The following is a 20141-nucleotide window of genomic DNA, read 5'->3' as shown; positions in this document are numbered from 1 at the left end:
GAATGTTCCCTTCTAGTGTCGCGGGGACGCAGCCCCCGCGAGGCCCTTCCGCGGTGGAGAGGAGTCCGCGGCGTCAGAGGGGCGGAAGGTTCGGAATTCTGCGGGGGACGCGCGTCCAGGCGGCGGACCCCCGCTGAAGCCCCGCGCCCCACGCAACTGCGCGCTGGAGGCCAAGGCGAGCGAAAACGGAACTTGGGGGCCCGAAGGTGCGGGCTCTAGGTAGTAGCCGGCCGCCGGGGCCCCGTCGGGGCTGGACTTCCTGCTCCTCGATGACGGGCAGCTGCCCCAGCCAATAGCGGGGCGCTTCGTCCTCCCGCCGGGCTTCTCCTTCTGGCGGGTGAGGGGCGGGCCCTCACCATGGCAGCCGCTTAGGGAGCGCTGAGCTCCAAGCCGGAGAGGGTGGTGGTTTCCGCTTCCTTTGGTTCTCCGGTCGTCAGGGCCCTAAGCCCATCTCCCCGGCTACGGGGACTGGAAATTAACCGCCTCCCACCCTGCTCAGTCCTGAGGCCCCATTATCCCGAGAGGTGTGGCGAGGAAACGGGTCCCCGCCCTTCGGTGTTCTTTGGAAGGGCGAATGTTCGTGGATGTTGCCCTGATGAGGGCGGCCCAAGAAGACTTTGGGAACTTGGGCGGAAAACGTTGGTTTAAATGTCACTGGGGGTGTAGACAGTTTCGGTGTCCATAAGTGGACTCATGCTGCTCAGCGGGAAGGGAATGTGAGGATTCATGACTATTTATGCCTCATTTAGTCTAGTTTACTTAGCTCCTTGGTTCTCTGTCCTGCCGGCACGCTAAAGCTGTCAGCGGCGCTTTTAGAAATTACCCATGCCTTGGTGCCACCCCCAACCAATGAAAATGGGTCGCTGAGGGTAGGGCCTCTGTAGTTTTGTTTTGTGTTTGTTTTTTTTTTAAATCCCCAAGTTAGTCTGATGTACGAGGAGAATCGAAAGCCATTGACCTGGCTAGAAAATCTTGAGGCTATCATTTTCCAAACTGATTTCCTAACCCAGTCGGTGAAGTGATTTTAATTTTCTTCTGTAAGTACTGGAAAACACCAATGATGGGCCAACTTTTTCACTCAATCCTTCCAAAGTACACATGCTGATATGAAAACAGTCTGAAGTATCAACCAGACATTTGTATTCACATGCCTTTTAAAAGTTAACTTCGATCACACTTCCCTTTTTCAGAGCTGAGGGAGCATGAGCCATTTACAGAACTTGCTGTTAGATTCCCTGCTGGGAACGAAGCACGTGGACAGCGCAGCTCTTATCAAACTCCAGGAGCGGAGCCTGTGTGTAGCGTCACCTGGATTTAGTGTAAGACAAAACAAGGTTGGGCATAAGAGCTTTAAGGGGACTTTTTCTGTAAAGAGCCAGATGGCAAATATTTTAGGTTGTAGGCCATATGGTATCTGCAGCTGTAAGGCAAGCAGCTATAAGCAATACACAAAAGGATGGGTGTGGCTCTGTTCCTATAAAACTTTATTTGTGGATACAAATTTTAATCTCATATAATGTTCACATCACAAGATATTCTTCGATTTTTTTTCAACCATTTGAAAATGTGGAAGCTATTTTCAGCTTACAGACCATTCAAATGCAGGTAGTGGGCCAAATTTGGCTGGTGGGTCATAGTTTGCAGACCCCTTGTCTATTTAACTTCTACAGGTAATGCCCAGAGATGTTCGAACACTTGTGAATGGATTTGCCAAGAACCCTTTGCAAGCTCGAAGAGAAGGATTATATTTTAAAGAAAAGGATTACAAATGTGTCCGGGCAGATGAGTATTCTCTTTACGCTAAGAATGTAAGTATTTAAGATTTGAAGATAGCTGGGTAAAAATCTTAAGAAAGGAATTTTACTCCACTTTTCTTTGTCCCTCCTGATCCTAGCTATGAAACACACTAAGCCCATTATTGCCTTTAGGCGATATCTGAGACAGCAGTCTAGTGCCAGGAAGGTATATGTTAAAGTACTATGATAGCCTGATTTTGAGAAGCGTTCATTCCAGATTCCATCAACTGAATCTTGCCTGAACTCTCTTCATACTCTACATCATCCTTTAAAAAAAGAAAAAAATAGTTCATGTTATCAGTCCTGTGTTTAAAACCTCTCTTGGCTCCCCGTTGCCTACAAGGAATTAAGTGGGTAAAATTCACATGTATTGGATGCCCTATATGAGTTAGGCACATTTTATCCATAGTATAACCTAAATATCATTTTACACATGAAGGAACTGAGGCTTTAAAAGTTAATATGTGCTGCAGGGACAGTTTCCGGGCATTGTGTGGAATGTGGGAGAGTGTGGGCTATGATGTGGACCATTGACCATGACGTGCAGCAGTACTCAGACGTGTATTCACCAAATGCAATGAATGTCTCAGGATGATGGAGGAGATTGTTATGTGGGGAGGAGTGGGATGAGGGGGTGAGGGGTTTATGGGGACCTCATATTTTTTTAATGTAATATTAAAAAAATAAAGACAAAAAAAAAGTTTAAATATGAGAAGTGGATTTGGCCCAAAGGATAGGGCATCCACCTACCACATGGGAGGTCCAAGGTTCAAACTCCGGGCCTCCTGACCCGTGTGATGAGCTGGCCCACACTCAGTGCTAATGCGCTCAAGGAGTGCCATGCCACGCAGGGGTGTCCCCCGTGTAGGGGAACCCCATGTGCAAGGAGTGCGCCCCGTAAGGAGAACCACCCAGCGTGAAAAAAGTGCAGCCTGCCCTGGAATGGTACTGCATACACAGAGAGCTAACACAGCAAGATGATGCAACAAAACGAGACACAGATTCCAGGTGCTGCTGACAAGAATACAAGCGGATACAGAAGAACACACAGCAAATGAACACAGAGCAGACACTGGGGGCGGGGGGAGGAGCAAAATAGATTAAATAAATAAATAAATAAATAAATAACAAAAGGTTAGGTAACTCTTCCATAGTCACATAGCAGAAAATGAGGGTGCTGAGATTCAAGTTCAGAACTAATTCCAAAATCAATTCTATTTCCATTATATGAGCTGTTCAAATTGGGATAGGCGTATATATTATAATCAACTGGGCAAATTTTTCAAATTACACATTATTAAAATTGTCTGAAACTTTTTTTTTTTAAGGAGGTACCAGGGATTGAAGCCAGGACCTCATACATGGGAAGCAGACACTGAATTACTGGGCTACATCTGCTCTCCAGTGATAAGTTGATTTTTTTGTTTGTTTTTAGGAGGTACTCAAGATTGAACCTGGGACCTTATACATGGGAAGCAGGTACTCAACCACTTGAGCTATATCTGCTCCCAGTCTGAAACTTTTTTGAGGAAGGACAACTAAAGTAGTAGAAAAAAGTAGTGAATCCAAAAACAAGCACATGAAAGGAAGTGATGGAAAATGTGGCTAAAGCATAACTATTGGTCCTGCAATTAGACCAAGAGAAGGGTATCCTCTTTTATTCTTTATCTAGGAAAACACTGGCGTGGTCGTTGTGAAGACCCATCAGTATCTTCTGATAGCAACTTACGTTAAAGGCATGTACCCCAGTGTCTGTGTGGAAGCTACAGAGAAGCTCGGTAAGTCGGCCTCCCAACCCCTACCTTTTTTCCCTGTGTTATTCAGGTATTCAAGTATCAGAGACCCAATTCAAACCAGCTAGGGCAGAAAGGGGGAATTTATTGGAAGAATACTGGGGTTACTTACATGACCACTGGAAGGACAGCAATACAGTTAAGCCAGGCAGAAAACAGATTCCAGGCATTGGAAAACTGTTAGGACTCCTCTTGTCTCTACTTCTCTGTGAGTCAGCTTTGTTCTGTCTTATTACAAACTATTTCCTCTCCTAGCTGGTATCACGGCCCAAGCCTCCCCTTCTACCTCTTAATTCCTCTGAAGACCCTGAGTGACAAGTCTTGGGTCATACAGTTTATCCCTTTATCGATCATCTATCTGTGGGGAGGAACCCTGCAGAACTATGGCTGCTGGGGGCCCAGCCTATAAAAAGGGGCTGTTACCAGAAAAGGGAAATCCGTGAGCCACAAGCAGCCAAGAAGGAATGACACTCCCCTTACATGTTTATTTGTTGTAGAGTATAGATCTAACATAGGGCTAGAAAATTGTATCTGTGGGAGTTAAGCTTAAAAAGTGAGGAAAAATTGTTGGAGTTTAAATTTCTTTGAAGTAGTAGAAGCCTCCGATGAGGAAAGCAGCCATTCATTCAGTCTTTCAACACGTACTCAGTGATGATCTACCATATGCCCTGCACTATCCTAAACAAAGTAGAGAATCAAAGCTGGCTAAGCAGGCTCTGCCTTCTGTGCCTGTACACATGTTGTTCTGCCTGCCTGAAATATCTTCCCTCACATCCAGTTGGCAAGTTCCTAATCATCATTAAGACCCAAGTCAGATTATGGCCTTCTCTTCACTGTGCTGTGTATTTTATATGCACCTTTAATATTACCCCCATTAGAGTTCTTTGCTTACCTACATTGTATGCCCCTGGAAAGCAAGATTAATATCCTAAACATCCTCCTATCCCTAGTACCTAGAATAGTACCTGATGTTGAATAGACAATTCATACATGTTTGATGAACAAATAAATTACTTCTGCTGGTCAAAAAGCCAGGGAAGACTCCAGAGAGCTAAATCTTAAAGGATTAATTGAGAAATTTTTACCGTCATAGAAACAAATTTTATATGTATACAAATGTGTATATGTACAGATCTTTCCAGTTGTCAAAAATAGTTGTCTGGGGGTGAGTGCCATTAACCATGCTACACAGCTGGCAGTGAGGTCTTCTGGGAGCAAATGGGACTGAGCCTGGCCAAGATGCAATTTAGGAAACACCTAATAGAAGGGGCTTAACTCCAATCCACCAAGGGCCCTTCTGAGCAGGTATCAAGATTTGAAGGAAGTTCAATTTCAGTGAAGTAGGGGAAGAGTATATTTCAGGGAAGGAGGGTATAACAGAGATGTAGAAAGGTATAACAGTGATGGGTAGGACTGGGCATTATCTAATTTAAGGAATCTGTACAATAAGGCTAGGAAGATGGGTCATGATGAGACTGTCAGGAGGCCAGGCTTTATCTTATCAGCTGAGCTAATTCCTCAGCTCTCCTGTGAAGACAAAGTCTCTGGAGACCATACATCTGTGCAGAAGTGGACCAAGGAAGATGTCTGACCCTGGTAATGAAGGTAGATGCTGTGACTGGCACTGAAGGATAGGATTCTTTCTCGGGGTTACAAAAGACTCCAAAGAATGTGGGCTGGTTAGAATGGCACAGCCAACATCTTGCTACTAAGATCCTCCTGCTCTAGTAAGGGACAGGCTGTCTTGGAAGCAGTTGAATGTTCCACTACTTCTATTTCCTTCACTTTTTTTCCTTTTAAATCTATTTTTTTTTCTATCAAAAAAAGTATACAAATGGTCATTATAGAAAATTCAGAAAGTAAAGAATTATGATTATCTCTAAAAATTTTTTACTATGAAAGATTTTAGGGGTCTATTTCTTAATTAAAGAACGCCTTCAAACAGCTTTTAGGTAAAGAATATTATGCTACTTTAATGAATTAGTCATGTTTTTAAAAAATTAATTTTTAATGTGGCAGAATATTCAGAACACAAAAAGCATTTTAACAATTTTAAGTGGACAAAGCTTTGACAGTAAGTACATGACAATACTCTAACTTTTACCACTATCTATTTCCTAATTATTTTCATCATCCCAAACCAAAACTCATACTCAGGAATCACTCCCCATTCCTCCCTCACCACTGCCAGTAACCACTATTCTGCCTTCTATCTCTATGAATTTGCTTCTTCTAAGTTTTTCTAGTAAGAGAAATCATACAATATTTTTCCTTTTCTGAATGGATTATTTCACTCAACATAATATGTCTTCAAGGTTCATCTATATTGTAACATGTGTCACTACTTCAGTTATTTTATGGCTGAATAATACTCTATTGTATGGATATATCACATTTTGTTTTTCATCTGTTGATAGACACTTGGATTGCTGCCACTTTTTTTTAAAGATTTATTTATTTCTCTCTCCTTCCCCCCCCCCCCAGTTGTCTGTTCTCTGTGTCTATTTGCTGCGTCGTCTTCTTTTGTCTGCTTCTGTTGTTGTCAGTGGCTCAGGAATCTCTGTCTCTTTTTGTTGCGTCATCTTGTTGTGTCAGCTCTCCGTGTGGGCAGCGCCATTCCTGGGCAGGCTGCACTTTCTTTCACACTGGGTGGCTCTCCTTGGTGTGCACTCCTTTTACCTGGGGCTCCCCTATGCAGGGGACACCCCTGCGTGGCAGGGCACTCCTTGCATGCATCAGCGCTGCGCGTGGGCCGGCTCCACACAGGTCAGGGAGGCCCAGGGTTTGAACCGCGGACCTCCCATGTGGTAGACGGACGCCCTAACCACTGGGCCAAGTCTGCTTCCCTGCTACCACTGTTTGGTTATTATGAATACTGCTGTGATGAACATTGGTGTACAAATGTCCAAGTCCCTGCTTTCAGTTCTTTTGGACATATATTGTATTAGACAGCCAAAGGGGTACTGATGCAAAATACCAGAAATTGGTTGGTTTTTATAAAGGGTATTTATTTGGGGTAGGAGCTTACAGATACCAGGTCATAAAGCATAAGATACTTCCCCCATCAAAGTCTATTTTCACGTGTTGGAGCAAGATGGTTGCTGACGTCTGCGAGGGTTCAGGTTTCCTGGGTTCTTCTGGGCTCAGCGCCTCTGTTTTCTCTACAAGGTCAGCTGTAGACTATGAGGCTCTCTAGGCTTTGCCTCTCTCTGCAAGGCCAGCTATAGACTATCATGTGAACGGCTCTGTCTCTCCCTGGGGCTCCAGCTTAAGGCTTCAGCACCAAACTCCAACATTAAAAGCTCTCAACTCTGTCCTTTGCCATGCCTTTTTTCTGTGAGTCCTCACCCACCATGGGGTGGAGACTCAACACCCTAATGACATGGTCCTATCAAAGCCCTAATCATAACTTAATCATGCCCAGGTACACATCAGATTACAAACATAACCAATATCTATTTTTAGAATTCATCACTATGTCAAACTGCTACATATACCTAGGAGTGGAATTGCCAAATCATACGATAATTCTGTTTAACTTACTGAGTAACTGCCAAACTGTCTTCCACAGCAGCTCCACCATTTTACATACACACCAACAACATACAAGGGTTCCTATTTCTTAGCATCCTTACCAACACTTGTTATTTTCAGTTTTTCAGCTAATGGACATCCTAGTGGATGTGGATGTGAAGTGCATTTTTTTAATGGCTAATGATGCTGTTTAACATCTTGTCATATACTTATTGGCTATTTTAATGATATAAAATATCATATACTTATTTATTGATTGATTTGGAGTAATGTCTATTCAAATCCTTTGCTCTTTTTTTTTTTTTTAAAGGTACCAGGGCGCCAGCCAGGTATTGAGCCCAAGACCTCATATGCGGGAAGCTGGTGCTCAACTACTGAGCCACATCCACTCCCCTGCCCTTTTTTTCTTTTTAAGATTTATTTTATTTATTTATCGCCCCCCCACCAGCCTCTTGCTTGCTGTCTCTGTCCATTCGCTGTGCATTCTTCTGTGTCTGCTTTCTCCCTTTGTTGCATCATCTTGCTGTGCCAGCTCTCCATGGGCATGGGCCATTACCTCTCTGCGGGCATGGACTAATTTGCCTTCACAAGGAGGCCCTGGGAAGCGAACCCAGGACCTCCCATATGGTAGACGGGAGCCCAATCGGTTGAGCCACATCTGCTTCTCCTCCCCTGCCCATTTTTAATTGGATGGTTTGTCTTTTTTTTTTTTTTTTAAAGATTTATTTATTTATTTAATTCCCCCCCTTCCCCGGTTGTCTGTTCTCTGTGTCTATTTGCTGCGTCTTGTTTCTTTGTCCACTTCTGTTGTCGTCAGCGGCACGGGAAGTGGGCGGCGCCATTCCTGGGCAGGCTGCACTTTCTTTCACGCTGGGCAGCTCTCCTTACGGGTGCACTCCTTGCTCATGGGGCTCCCCTACGTGGCAGGGCACTCCTTGCGCGCATCAGCACTGCGCATGGGCCAGCTCCACATGGGTCAAGGAGGCCCGGGGTTTGAACCGCGGACCTCCCATATGGTAGACGGACGCCCTAACCACTGGGCCAAGTCCGTCTCCCGGTTTGTCTTTTTGTTGTTGATTTGTAGGAGTACTTTATATACTCTGACTATTAAATCCTTATCAGATATATGGTTACCAAATATTTTCTCCAATTCTATAGATTGTCTTTTCACATTCTTGATAATGTCCTTGGATATTTCAAAAATGTGTTTAATTTTTATGAAGTCCACTTTATTTCTTTTTTTAAAGATTTATTTATTTATTTAATTCCCCCCCCCCCCCCGCCCCCAGTTGTCTGTTCTCTGTGTCTATTTGCTGCGTCTTGTTTCTTTGTCCGCTTCTGTTGTCGTCAGCAGCACAGGAAGTATGGGCGGCACCATTCCTGGGCAGGCTGCACTTTCTTTCGCGCTGGGCGGTTCTCCTTACGGGTGCACTCCTTGCGTGTGGGGCTCCCCTACGCGGGGGACACCCCTGCGTGGCGCGGCACTCCTTGCGCGCATCAGCACTGCACATGGGCCAGCTCCACACGGGTCAAGGAGGCCCGGGGTTTAAACCGTGGACCTCCCATGTGGTAGACAGACGCCCTAACCACTGGGCCAAGTCCATTTCCCTCTTTTTTCTTTTGTTCCTGGTGCTTTTGATGTAAAAATCTAAAATTCCACTGTAATTACTCAATTACTGCTCTTTTTGTATTTCGTTGCTTTTTTGTAGTGTAACATATTGATTCCCTTCTTTCCTTTTCTCTATATCTTTTTGTTATTTTCTTGATGACTTTCTTTGTAATTACAATTAACATCTTTTTTTTTTTAAAGATTTATTTATTTAATTCTCCCCCCTCCCCCAGTTGTCTGTTCTCTGTGTCTATTTGCTGTGTCTTGTTTCTTTGTCCGCTTTCTGTTGTCGTCAGCTGCATGGGAATTGTGGGCGGCGCCATTCCTGGGCAGGCTGCACTTTCTTTCATGCTGGGCGGCTCTCCTTATGGGGCGCACTCCTTGTGTGTGGGGCTCCCCTACACGGGGCATACCCCTGCGTGGCACGGCACTCCTTGCACACATCAGCACTGCGCACGGGCCAGCTCCACACGGGTCAAGGAGGCCCGGGGTTTGAACCGCGGACCTCCCATGTGGTAGATGGACGCCCTAACCACTGGGCCAAGTCCGTTTCCCTACAATTAACATCTTAAACTAATAACAACCTAGTGTGACTATACCAACCTAGTTTCAGTAGTATATAAACTTTGTACTCCTATATTTCTCCCTCCCTCCTCATTTTTATTGTTATTGTCTCATATTACATCTTTATATATTGTATGTTCATTAACATAGATTTAAAACTTCATTTTATACACTTGCCTATTAAGTCACATTGGCAGAGGGTGGCATTTACAAACCAAAAATACAATAATGCAATATTTAATATTTACCTATGTAATTCACTTTACCAGTGTTCTTTATTTCTTCTCATAAATTAGTTACTGTCTAGTGTCCTTTTATTTCAGCCTGAAAGACTCCTTTTTTGTAGGGCAGGTCTTTGGTAAAGAACGCTTTCAACTTTTGTGTATCTATAAATGTCTTAATTTTCCTTCATTTTTTAAAGATACTTTTGCCAGATATAGAATTCTTGTTGACAGTTTTTTTTTTTCTTTAAGGACTTTAAATATGTCACCCCATTGTCTTCTGACATCAGTGGTTTCTGAGGAGAAATCTGCTATTAATCCTATTGGAAATTCCTTGTATGTGAGAAGTCGCTTCTTTCCTGCTGCTTTCTTTTTTTAAGATTTTTATTTTTATTTATTTCTCTCCCCATTCTCCCCCCACCCCCATAGTTTGCTCTATTGTGTCCATTCGCTGTGTGTTCTTTTGTGTCCACTGGCATTCTTTTTTTTTTTTTTTTTTTTTTTTTTAATTTTTTTATTTTTTATTGACTTTGTAATAATATTACATTAAAAATATATATGTGAGGTCCCATTCAACCCCACCCCCCCACCCCCCCTCTCCCCCCCCCCCCCAACAACACTCGTTCCCATCATCATGACACATCCATTGGATTTGGTAAGTACATCTTTGGGCACCTCTGCACCTCATATACATTGGTTCACATCATGGCCCATACTCTCCTCTATTCCATCATGTAGGCCCTGTGAGGATTTACAATGTCCGGTGATTACCTCTGAAGCACCATCCAGGGCAGCTCCATGTCCCTAAGACGCCTCCACCTCTCATCTCTTCCTGCCTTTCCCCATACCCTTTGTCCATTATGTCCACTTTTCCCAATCCAATGCCACCTCTTCTATGTGGACACTGGATTGTTTGTGTCCATTGCACCTTTATGTCAAGAGGAGGCTCAGATTCCACCTGGATGCTGGATGCAATCCTCCCATTTTCAGTTGTAATCACTCTAGGCTCCATGGTGTGGTGGTTGTTCTTCTTCACCTCCATCTTAGCTGAGTGTGGTAATCCACTGGCATTCTTGACGACACCAGAATTCTGTGTCTTTTTGTTGCTTCATCTTGCTGTGTCAGCTCTCTGTGTGTGCAGCACCACTCCTGGGCAGGCTGTAGTTTTTTCATGCAGAGTGGCTCTCCTTGCGGGGCACACTCCTTGCATGTAGGGCTCCTCTATGCAGGCGATACCTCTGTGTGGCATGGCACTCCTCGCGCACATCAGCACTGCGTGTGGGCAAGCTCACTACACAGATCAGAAAGCCCTGGATTTGAGCCCTGGATCTCCTATGTGGTAGGTGGATGCTCTATCTGTTGAGCCAAATCTGCTTCCCTCTTGCTGCTTTCAAAATCTTTTTGTCTTTAAATTTTGAAAATTTTGCTATAATGTGTCTTGATGTAAATTTTTTAGTGTCTTTCCTGTTCGGAGTTTGTTGAACTTCTTGAATGTGTATATTCATATCTTTCATCAGATTTGGGGGGTTTTCAGCTATCATATCTTCAAATACTTTTTCTGCCCTTCTCTCTCTCTCCTTCTGAGACTCCAATAATGGGAATGTTGGTATGCTTGATGGTGTTTTTATTATTATTATTTTATTTTTGCTCCTTACACTGGATAATTTCAATTGTCTTATCTTTAAGTTTGCTGATCCTTTCTTCTGCCTGTTCAAAGCAGCTCTGGAATCTATCTACCTAATGAGTTTTTCATTTCAATTACTCTACTTTACAGCTCCACTAGTTTCCTTTTTTTTTTTTTTTTTAAGGAGGTACTGGGGATTGTACTGGGAAGTACCCAGGACCTTGTACATGGGAAGCAGGTGCTCAACCACTGAATGACATCTGCTCTCTGTTTGCTTTCCTTTCATAATTTCTGTCTATTTTGTTCAATGTTTTCCTGATTTCCTTTTGCTCTTTGTATATGGATTCTTTTAATTCACTGAACATATTTAAGATAATTTAAAGTCTTTAAATTGATTTAAAATCTTTGACTAATAGGTCCAACATATGCGCTTCCTCAGGGTTTATTTCTGGCAAATTCTTTTTTTCCAGTGAATGGACCATACTTCCCTTTTTCTTCATGTGTTTTGTAATTTTTTGTTGACAACTAGACGTTCTGAGTATTATTTTGTTATAATTCTAGAAATCTAGTATTCCTACTCCTCTGGACTTGCTAGGTTTATTTTTATTGTTGGTGGCAATATTGTTGTTGAGGGTTGGAGCCATCAATTTGTGACTTTTCCAAAATATTTTTGCTCCAAATTGGGGAATGGAAAAAATAGAATAATAATAATTTTTTTAAAAAGATTTCTTTATTTATTTCTCTCCCCTTCCCCCCCCCACCCCAATTGTCTATTCTCTGTGTCTATTTGCTGTGAGTTCTTCTTTGTCCGCTCCTGTTGTTAGCGGCACAGGAATCTGTGTTTCTTTTTGTTGCGTGCATGCAGCGCCATTCTTGGGCAGGCTGAACTTTCTTTCATGCTGGGTGGCTCTCCTTAGGGGGCGCACTCCTTGCGCATGAGGCTCCCCTATGCGGGGACACCCCTGCGTGGCACAGCACTCCTTGCGTGCATCAGCACTGCGCATGGGCCAGCTCCACATGGGTCAAGGAGGCCTGGGGTTTGAACCGCGGACCTCCCATGTGGTAGACGGACGCCCTAACCACTGGGCCAAGTCTGCTTCCTTAATAAATTTTTTTTAAAGGCATTACCTCTATAAGACTCCTCTGCACTTTTGCCTGAGGTGGATTGGAACAATGGCCATCCTCAGAGCTGCCTGCCACTGGGTAGTGATCTGAAGTTGATGTAGCTGATCAAAAGGTGATCAGCAATCAGACCACATGCTCCCAGATTTTGGAGGACTAGGTGCTTATAGCCCATCCTGATCCCAGCAAGCTGCACCAGGAGCCCAGGCTGCAGCCCTCATTGCTGCCTTCCCTGCAGCTCAGGGTCTGAGGGATGGTAGGGCAAAATTCATTGATATTTACCACTATTTACCAGCCTCTTCCTCCAGCTCCTCCCTGGATGCTGGACAGTGTTCTCCTAGACTCCAGAGTTTCTTTAGTGATTCCTGGTGTTTCCTACTCTGCTGCCTTCTCACAATCCTCTACCCAGGTTTGTTTTTAAAGCAAGTGTAAAAAAATAAATAAAAATAAAACATATATTAGTGAATTACACACATTTATAAAATGTTATCTTCTAAGTTGTCAGATCTAAAAAAAAAGGGAACTTATGCACATAGACAACAGTTTTCTTTTTTGTGATTTCTTTTTAGCATTATTATTGAATTAATAAAGAACTATGATTTTTTTTCCTTAAATTTCTTGTGACCTCTCTATAAATTAAGGTTGAAGAATAGACGTGGCTCCCTTAGAAGCCAACAAAGTTTCCTCATTTTTTCATTTAACAGTTGCCTCACTTTGTAACTGAATCTATATGCTAATGAACTAGAATCTGTGTTTTAATAGATAGATATAGACATGGATATACAGAGACACATACTTTAATAGTTTGGGTATTTTGTTTATTCTCATGAAAATTTCCTCCAGGGACCAGATCTCCAACTCTTTAACATAAATCAATGGGTAAATATGATTCATTTTGTGGAATTTGTCTTGCAGCTAACTTTTCAGGTTTTGTCACTTAATACATCCCTATTCTCCCAGCATTTCTATCTGTCATGTTTGCAATTGAGGAAGACAGCTTAAGTAATATCAAGCACTCAGTTTCAGAGATTAATATTTTTGGTGAGTTAAGCCTGAACTTCAAGGTTTTTTAAAAAAGCATTTAAAAATAAAGTGCTGAAATTCATTTCAAATTTAGGTCATAGATTGCACACAGGAGAAGAGGGCAGTAGTTTTGTTTTTTTTTTTGTTCCCCTAAACCTTCTCCCATTCTGTTCCCTTTGCCCCAATTATATGTATCCTACCTCTTCCTTGCATAGAAAACCAGTTCATACTACAGAACTCAGATGGAGTATCTCTGTTATGGCATTTATTACTGTGAAGTATAGTTGATGTATTTGTCTGTCTCTCCTACTAGACATAGGACTCATTGAGGGTAGGGACTGTGTCTTAAATTCATCCTTGTATCTCTAGTACCTAGCATAGTGCCTCGCACATGGTAGTCAGTCAACAATGTTTGTGGAATGAATAAATGAATGGGTGAATCATACAGTGATAATTTACTTCTTATAAATAATAAACATGTTCTGTTTTCTTCCAGGAGAATATCTAAGAAAAAAAGGAAATTAAGCCACCAGTGGGCTATGAAAGGCAGCCTTTATTATTTTAGAAGAAAACTTAGATACTTTAAAAAAAAAAAAAAGTAAGGCCTCATTTTGTGAATGAAAAGCACTAGGCAGAAGATACTGAAAAGGAAGAATGAGTTTAGGGAGCAATTTTCTCATTTCAAGAGATCATCTTCTTTAATGGAATTACTTATTAAACTTTATTCTTTTTTTTAAGTGTTGATCATTGGCATGGAATATAAGAGCACTGATAATTTCACAGAGCATATCTGTTGGGAGACTGTCTTCCATGAGTCTCTTAAACTCCTATGCATCTTTTGGGTATACCAAGAATGAAAGATCCTTATCACTCTTTATCTAGGTCATTTCTCAGGGTTTTGTTGTTGCAAGCAACCCCGAAGAATGAAATAATGTGTCCCTTCAGGACAAAGAGCAAGCTTGTTTACTGCCTGCTAAAAAAGAGATGGATTAGTTTCCTTGTTGCTAAAGGAAATGCAGTGCAATGGATTGGCTTAACAGTGGGAATTTATTGGCTCATGGTTTTGAGGCTAGAAATCCAAATTGAGGTGATGCTTTCTTCCTGAATATTGATGTTCTGGGACTGGCTGCTGGGTTGCTTGGTCCTGGGCTCCTCTGTCATGTGGCAGCCTCTCCTGGCCTCTCCCTTCCCTTCTGGATTTCACTGACGTTCAGCTTCTGGCTGCTTCCTTTAGCTTTCTCTCTTTCTATGACCTTACCTGTAAGGCCTTTGGTACTAAGATTAAGACCTGTCTTGGGAAGCAGATGTGGCTCAAGAGATTGGGCTCCCATCTCCCATATGGGAGGTCCAGGGTTCAATTCCTGGGGCCTCCTGGTGGAGGTGAGCTGGCCTGTGTGGCAAGCTGGTCTGATAGCTAGTGCTACAAGATGACATAACAAAAATGAGACACAGAGGAGAGTCAATGAGAGACACAACAAACCAGGGAGCTGAGGTGGCTCAAGTAATTGAGTGCCACACCCATATCAGAAGTTCCCAGGATCAGTTCCTGGTGCCTCCTAAATAGAAGATGAGAAGACAAGCAGACACAGCACACAGCAAATGGACGCAGCAGACAGCGAGCGCAAGCAGTGAGGTGGGGATTAAATTTTTAAAAATCTTAAGGAAAAAAGACTCATCCTGATTCAGCTGGGCCACAGCTTAACTAAAGTAACCTCATCAAAAGTTGCTACTTACTTTGAGAATGGATGGGGCTCAAGCAATTGGACACTTGCCTCCCTCTTGGGAGGTCCCAGGCTTGATTCCTGGTGCCTCCTAAAGAAGACAAGCCTCAACAAGCCACAACAGCTCAAACAGTTGGGCACTCACCTCCTACATGGGAGGTCCTGGGTTCAGTTCGCAGTGCCTCCTGAGGAAGACAAGCAGATTACAAGGGAGTCATCTCGAGGGGCGGGGGGAAAGGGAATTAAAATTATTTTTAAAGTTCCTATTTACAATGGATTCACACCCACAGGAATGGATTAATTCTAAGAACATATTTTTCTGGGGTACTTAGCTCCAAACCACCACAGATGAGTAGGTATGGGAGAGGGCAGAGAGCATTCAAAGTTGAAGAACAGCGTGTACAAAGGCACACAGTCATGAAAGTTCGTGTTATGTGGAGAGAATGGTGAGAAGTTCAATGTGGCTGTAAAACAATATCTATGGGAGAGTGGAAACAAATTGTGAAGACACATGGGTCCAAAAGAGAAAAGGCCTACATCCCTTGGGGTCACTTGAAAGATAGCAAGCAGTGTTATGGTCTGGACAGTATTATTATAAAACTGTTAAAAGTTTTTATCACAAAAATAACATACCCATGAAAAAAAAATGGGAAAATAAGTTACTCAAGTTTTTCACATTAAAAAAACTTGATAGTTTTATTTTCTTCCACTTTTTTTCAATGCATATAATATATATATAATCTAACCTAGATCACTGATGAATATGGTTTGATATGCCACTTTGTTAATGTTATAAGACTCTGAATGTCATTAAAATCTTTCAAAAACCTTTTTTAATCATTGCATATCATTCCTCTTTGTTAATTGTTATTTCTATTTTCATAACTTTTACATAACTCTTTGAGTCTCTGATTATGTTTCCTTGGATATAGAAGTAGAAGTACAGGATTAAAGAATATGGACAACTTTATGGTTCCCCTGAGTTTCTTTTTAAAGGGAAGGGATTTTTCCATGATGGTTTATAAGTGGCAGTTGGCTTTTCTTTTTTGGAAGGGGGGAGAAGGATTTTGCATCTTCTATCTTTAACTTGCCAGTCTTCTATGCTTGTGGGGTTGGTCTGAGTAGTCTTACTATATATGTCAGTAGGTGAGAAAGAGGAAATACTACATTCGATTAAACTAGGTGAATTGGACTAGAGAGGCAAATTACTCTTTGAATTCCAAATGATGCTAAATCATGCCAACATTGGATAGTTAAAACCTGCACCTTGCAATCCAGAGAGGCCCAAGAGGTTTGTAGAACAAACCAGGAAGCATTTCAGGACTTCTAGCCACACCTCCAAAATAGGCCAGGCAAGCTAAGGTCCCGAGTTAAACAGAAGGCTGCACTGTCAGTATTGCAGGCAAGTGAGATGCCCTCAATACCTGGAAATGAGGGAACTATGATTGTCCTCTAAAAGTTACACTATATTACCAAAACAAAATGAACTAGCTCTCAAGGATAGTTCTCAAGCTTGCAAGACTGAACTTCTGAACATGTTGATATATCTCTGGAAGGATTGTGCGACCATAAAAAATGAAGGTTAGAGTTGTGGATTGAATCATATCCCCCCATAAAGATATGTTCAGGTCCTAAACCCCAGTTCTGTGGATGTGAATCCATTTGTAAATAAGATCTTTGAAGACGTTAAGGTGAGGCAAACTGAATCAGGGTGGGCCTTAATCCAAAATAACTGGAGTATTTATAAACAGAGGAAATTTGGGCACAGGAGGAGGAGACAGATGAGGAGAGAGATGGCCATGTGGTGAATGCAGAGACTGAGTTACTGAGGATTGCCTGCAAGCCACCAGCAGAATGCTGTAGACTTCAGAGAAAATGTGACCTACTGAAACCTTGATTTTGATTTCTAGCCTCCAAAACTGTGAGATAATTCCTGTTGTTTAAACCAACCAATATGTGGTACTTGTTAAACAAGTTTCCTTGGCAATCTAAGACAGTCAGCCAAGGAAGTTCAGATAAAGAGTCATTGGAATAAATGCTGGTTGGGCCCATTTAAGGTGGGAGGGTCTTTGAGGAAACAAAATAGTCTGGTCTCAATGACAAGACTATAACTGATATAGAGGTTGATAATGTCTTGCTATATCTGCCAGATTAATTATTAAACATTCAGTTCATCTCTATCTTGTCCTGAGTCCTGGCTCATCATTTGACTTCCCTGGAGTTCAGTCCTCATGGCAATGACTTCTTGTAAATTAGCACATTGACATCTGAATTTTATAATTCATTTATGTGGACTCTGTACCCACTCTCCACATGCTTACAGGCTGCGGTTTTGAGCCTGTAAGGTAGAGGGTCTGCCCCTGGACCATGGTGATTTTCTTAAGTACTGAAAGTCACCATGACATCTCTTGACAGTTCACCAGCTGACCAGCCCTTCCTGGACACATGCCCAATGCACTGTTGGGTGGTAACTGGAACCCTTTGTCTTAAATTTCAAAGCAAATGTCTTACTATATGGAGCTCTCCTATGCTTCCTGAAATTTCTGTTATGAAGGTCAGTTGGGTTCAACTACTGAGGACACACAAAAGTGACCCTTTGGTGGTAGCTACACTGTACCTATGGAGGTGCCCAGGGAACAGATGATCCTCTGAAGCAGGGGGCTTCAGACTGGGGAAATTAAGTGTCCTGGGAATCACAAACACTTTAGAAGGAGCACACAGGGAAGCAGATGTGGTTCAATTGATAGAGCGTCCGCCTACCATATAGGAGGTCCAGGGTTTGAAACCAGGGCCTCTGGCCCATGTGGTGAGCTGGCCCACCTGCAGTGCTGCTGCGTGCAAGGAGTGCCATGCCATGCAGGGGTGTCCCCTGCGTAGGGGAGCCCCACCTGCAAGGAGTGCACCCTGCAGTGAGAGCTGCCCTGTGTGAAAAGAGCGCAGCCTGCCCAGGAGTGGCACCACACACGTGGAGAGCTGGCACAGCAAGATGACAAAACAACAAAAAAGACACAGATTCCTGGTGCCGCCAAGAATGCAAGCAGACACAGAGGAATACACAGTGAATGGACACAAGGGAGCAGAAGGGGGGGCGGGGGAAGGGGAGAGAAATAAATCTAAAAAAAAAGGGGGGGGGCACACAAGCATGAATGAATTTAAGGGATTTATTTTTTCTGGATCCTTAACTTCCATATGTACCTCCCTAAAACTGATCTGCCATGGTTGGAGTCATGCCAGTTCTACTTTCCCACCTCCCCTCTCCAACCTCCCTCCTCCCAGATGCATGCTGTCTTACCATCATGCTTGGGATGGGGTGTATCATAGTTTTCTAGGGCTGCCAGAACAAAGTACCACAAACTGGGTGGCTTAAAACAACAGAAATCCAAAGTCAAGGTGTTGGTAGGGACATGCCACCTCCAAATGCTCTGGAAAGAAGCCTTCCTTGCTTCGTCCTAGCTTCTGGTGCTTTACCAGCAATCCTCAGCATTACATGGTGTTCTCCCTGTGTCTGTTAAAATTCCTTCTTCTTATAAAGACACCAGTTGTATTGGATTAAGGCCTACCCTAATCTGGTTTGGTCTCAGTTAATCACACCTTCAGAGATCCTATTTCCAAATACCATCACACTCATAAGACTTGGGATGAGGAACTGAACAAATCTTTTTGGAGGACACAATTCAACCCATAAGGGTCTGAGAAGGTGAAGAAAGTGAAGAAAAGAAAAATTGTAAATATTTATTCATTGAATGAACTCTTCCATCCTCTGTTGTCAAAATAAAAAACATCACATGAAACAGTCCCGTGAGAGCAAAGAAAAAGAGCATCAGTGAGAAATAGTGAATATCTTTATATCATAATTCATCTAGGAAAGGAAAGATCTTTGCCTCATTATTGTACAATTCAGAAGAAAGATGGTTGTCATGAGGACGTGTATTAGCATGATTACTTGAATTGAAAAATAAATATAATCAAAATAATATGATTTGGCTGATTAGTTTACCAATGAGAACTGACTTTGCCATAAGAATATGTGACAAATGTTTTTCATAAATGAGCCCCAAGATGCTAGTGAAAATATATTTAAAGCATGTAAAAGGTAAAAAGGGCTTTATGCAAAAATATTGTTTCAGCGTAAGTACATTGGAATTAACACTTTTAGTTTCCCAACCTTTTCAGAGTATATCACGTTTAATGAGGTGCCTCTAAGTGAAAAAATAGCAGATATAATTAATAATCATTTGATAAATCTTGGCAAAGGTTTTTTGGTATAATTCCAGAAATGGAGAACCTAAGTAACACGACTAACAAATTTGTAGGTTTCCCAGACTTTGCTTTTACAAAATTGAAGGAGGAACCTAGTTAAGTTGTCAGATAACAGATCATTGGAAATAATTTTTGATGACAGGTCATTATGTTTTTTATCATGTAACTCAATCATTAAAAGAATTGGCTGACATTCCTATAATGAAATTTCTTTCTCATCTAATTTATTCAAACTAGTTTTCTCAGAACTTGTCTATAAAAATGAAAAATAGGGAGAATAGTAATGCTGAATCCAGTTAATATAGCAATAAGTAATACTCATCCACAGATTTAATAATTATTTGGAAAAATTCAGCCCATCAATAATTAAGAGATGCCCTTCAAAAAATATCTACTTTTTATGTTTAGTAATTATTTAACAATATTTAAAATAATACATGTTGTTTTGATCAATTGTGGATTAATACTATTGTAATGATAACAAAATCCAGAAGAAATTTAACATTTAGAACCCATTGGCCACAAGAAATAATAGTTAAAAATTAATTACAAGTTGCATACATATTTTTGTTGCAGAGAAGAATAACAGCATGATCGATAAAGCATAAAATATATCAGGTTATAATTCTATATGTGAGAAAAGTAGAATGCAAATATTATTATTAGAAGTAAAAATGAAGTTATAAAATGTCCAACTGTTGAAGAAGAGTATGCTTGGGTATTTTTAGTGAATGATTATAAATATCAAATCCTTCTGAAATCTGGATTCACTCGATAGCATTAAAAATCCTGATGGAGGATTAAAAATGTCTGTATTTATGACCAGAAATCAAATCTTTTGCAACTATTTAAATTTAGGATGAAAAGTTTTAGA

General features: G+C 41.8%; 1 protein-coding gene across 5 annotated transcripts; it reads left to right on the top strand.

Moving 5' to 3' along the window:
* Positions 1-111: 111 nt before the first annotated feature.
* PFN4 (profilin family member 4) lies at positions 112-15974 on the top strand. 5 transcript variants are annotated; one of them, XM_058287702.2, is made up of 5 exons: positions 112-206; positions 1191-1319; positions 1671-1808; positions 3469-3574; positions 13783-15974. In XM_058287702.2, exons 2-5 carry the CDS (start codon positions 1203-1205, stop codon positions 13809-13811), a joined length of 390 nt encoding a protein of 129 aa, XP_058143685.1. In that variant the 5' UTR covers positions 112-206; positions 1191-1202; the 3' UTR covers positions 13812-15974. The 5 variants fall into 5 exon arrangements, with proteins under 5 accessions (XP_058143685.1, XP_058143686.1, XP_071068002.1 ...); XM_058287703.1 differs by lacking the exon at positions 112-206 and adding an exon at positions 268-337; XM_071211901.1 differs by lacking the exons at positions 112-206; positions 13783-15974 and adding exons at positions 348-524; positions 3232-3275 and having other exon boundaries at positions 3469-3554.
* Positions 15975-20141: the final 4167 nt, after the last annotated feature.

Source organism: Dasypus novemcinctus, chromosome 25, assembly GCF_030445035.2.
Source record: "Dasypus novemcinctus isolate mDasNov1 chromosome 25, mDasNov1.1.hap2, whole genome shotgun sequence".
In the NCBI taxonomy this organism is placed as follows: domain Eukaryota; kingdom Metazoa; phylum Chordata; class Mammalia; order Cingulata; family Dasypodidae; genus Dasypus; species Dasypus novemcinctus.
This window is presented reverse-complemented; position numbering and strand designations above follow the sequence as displayed.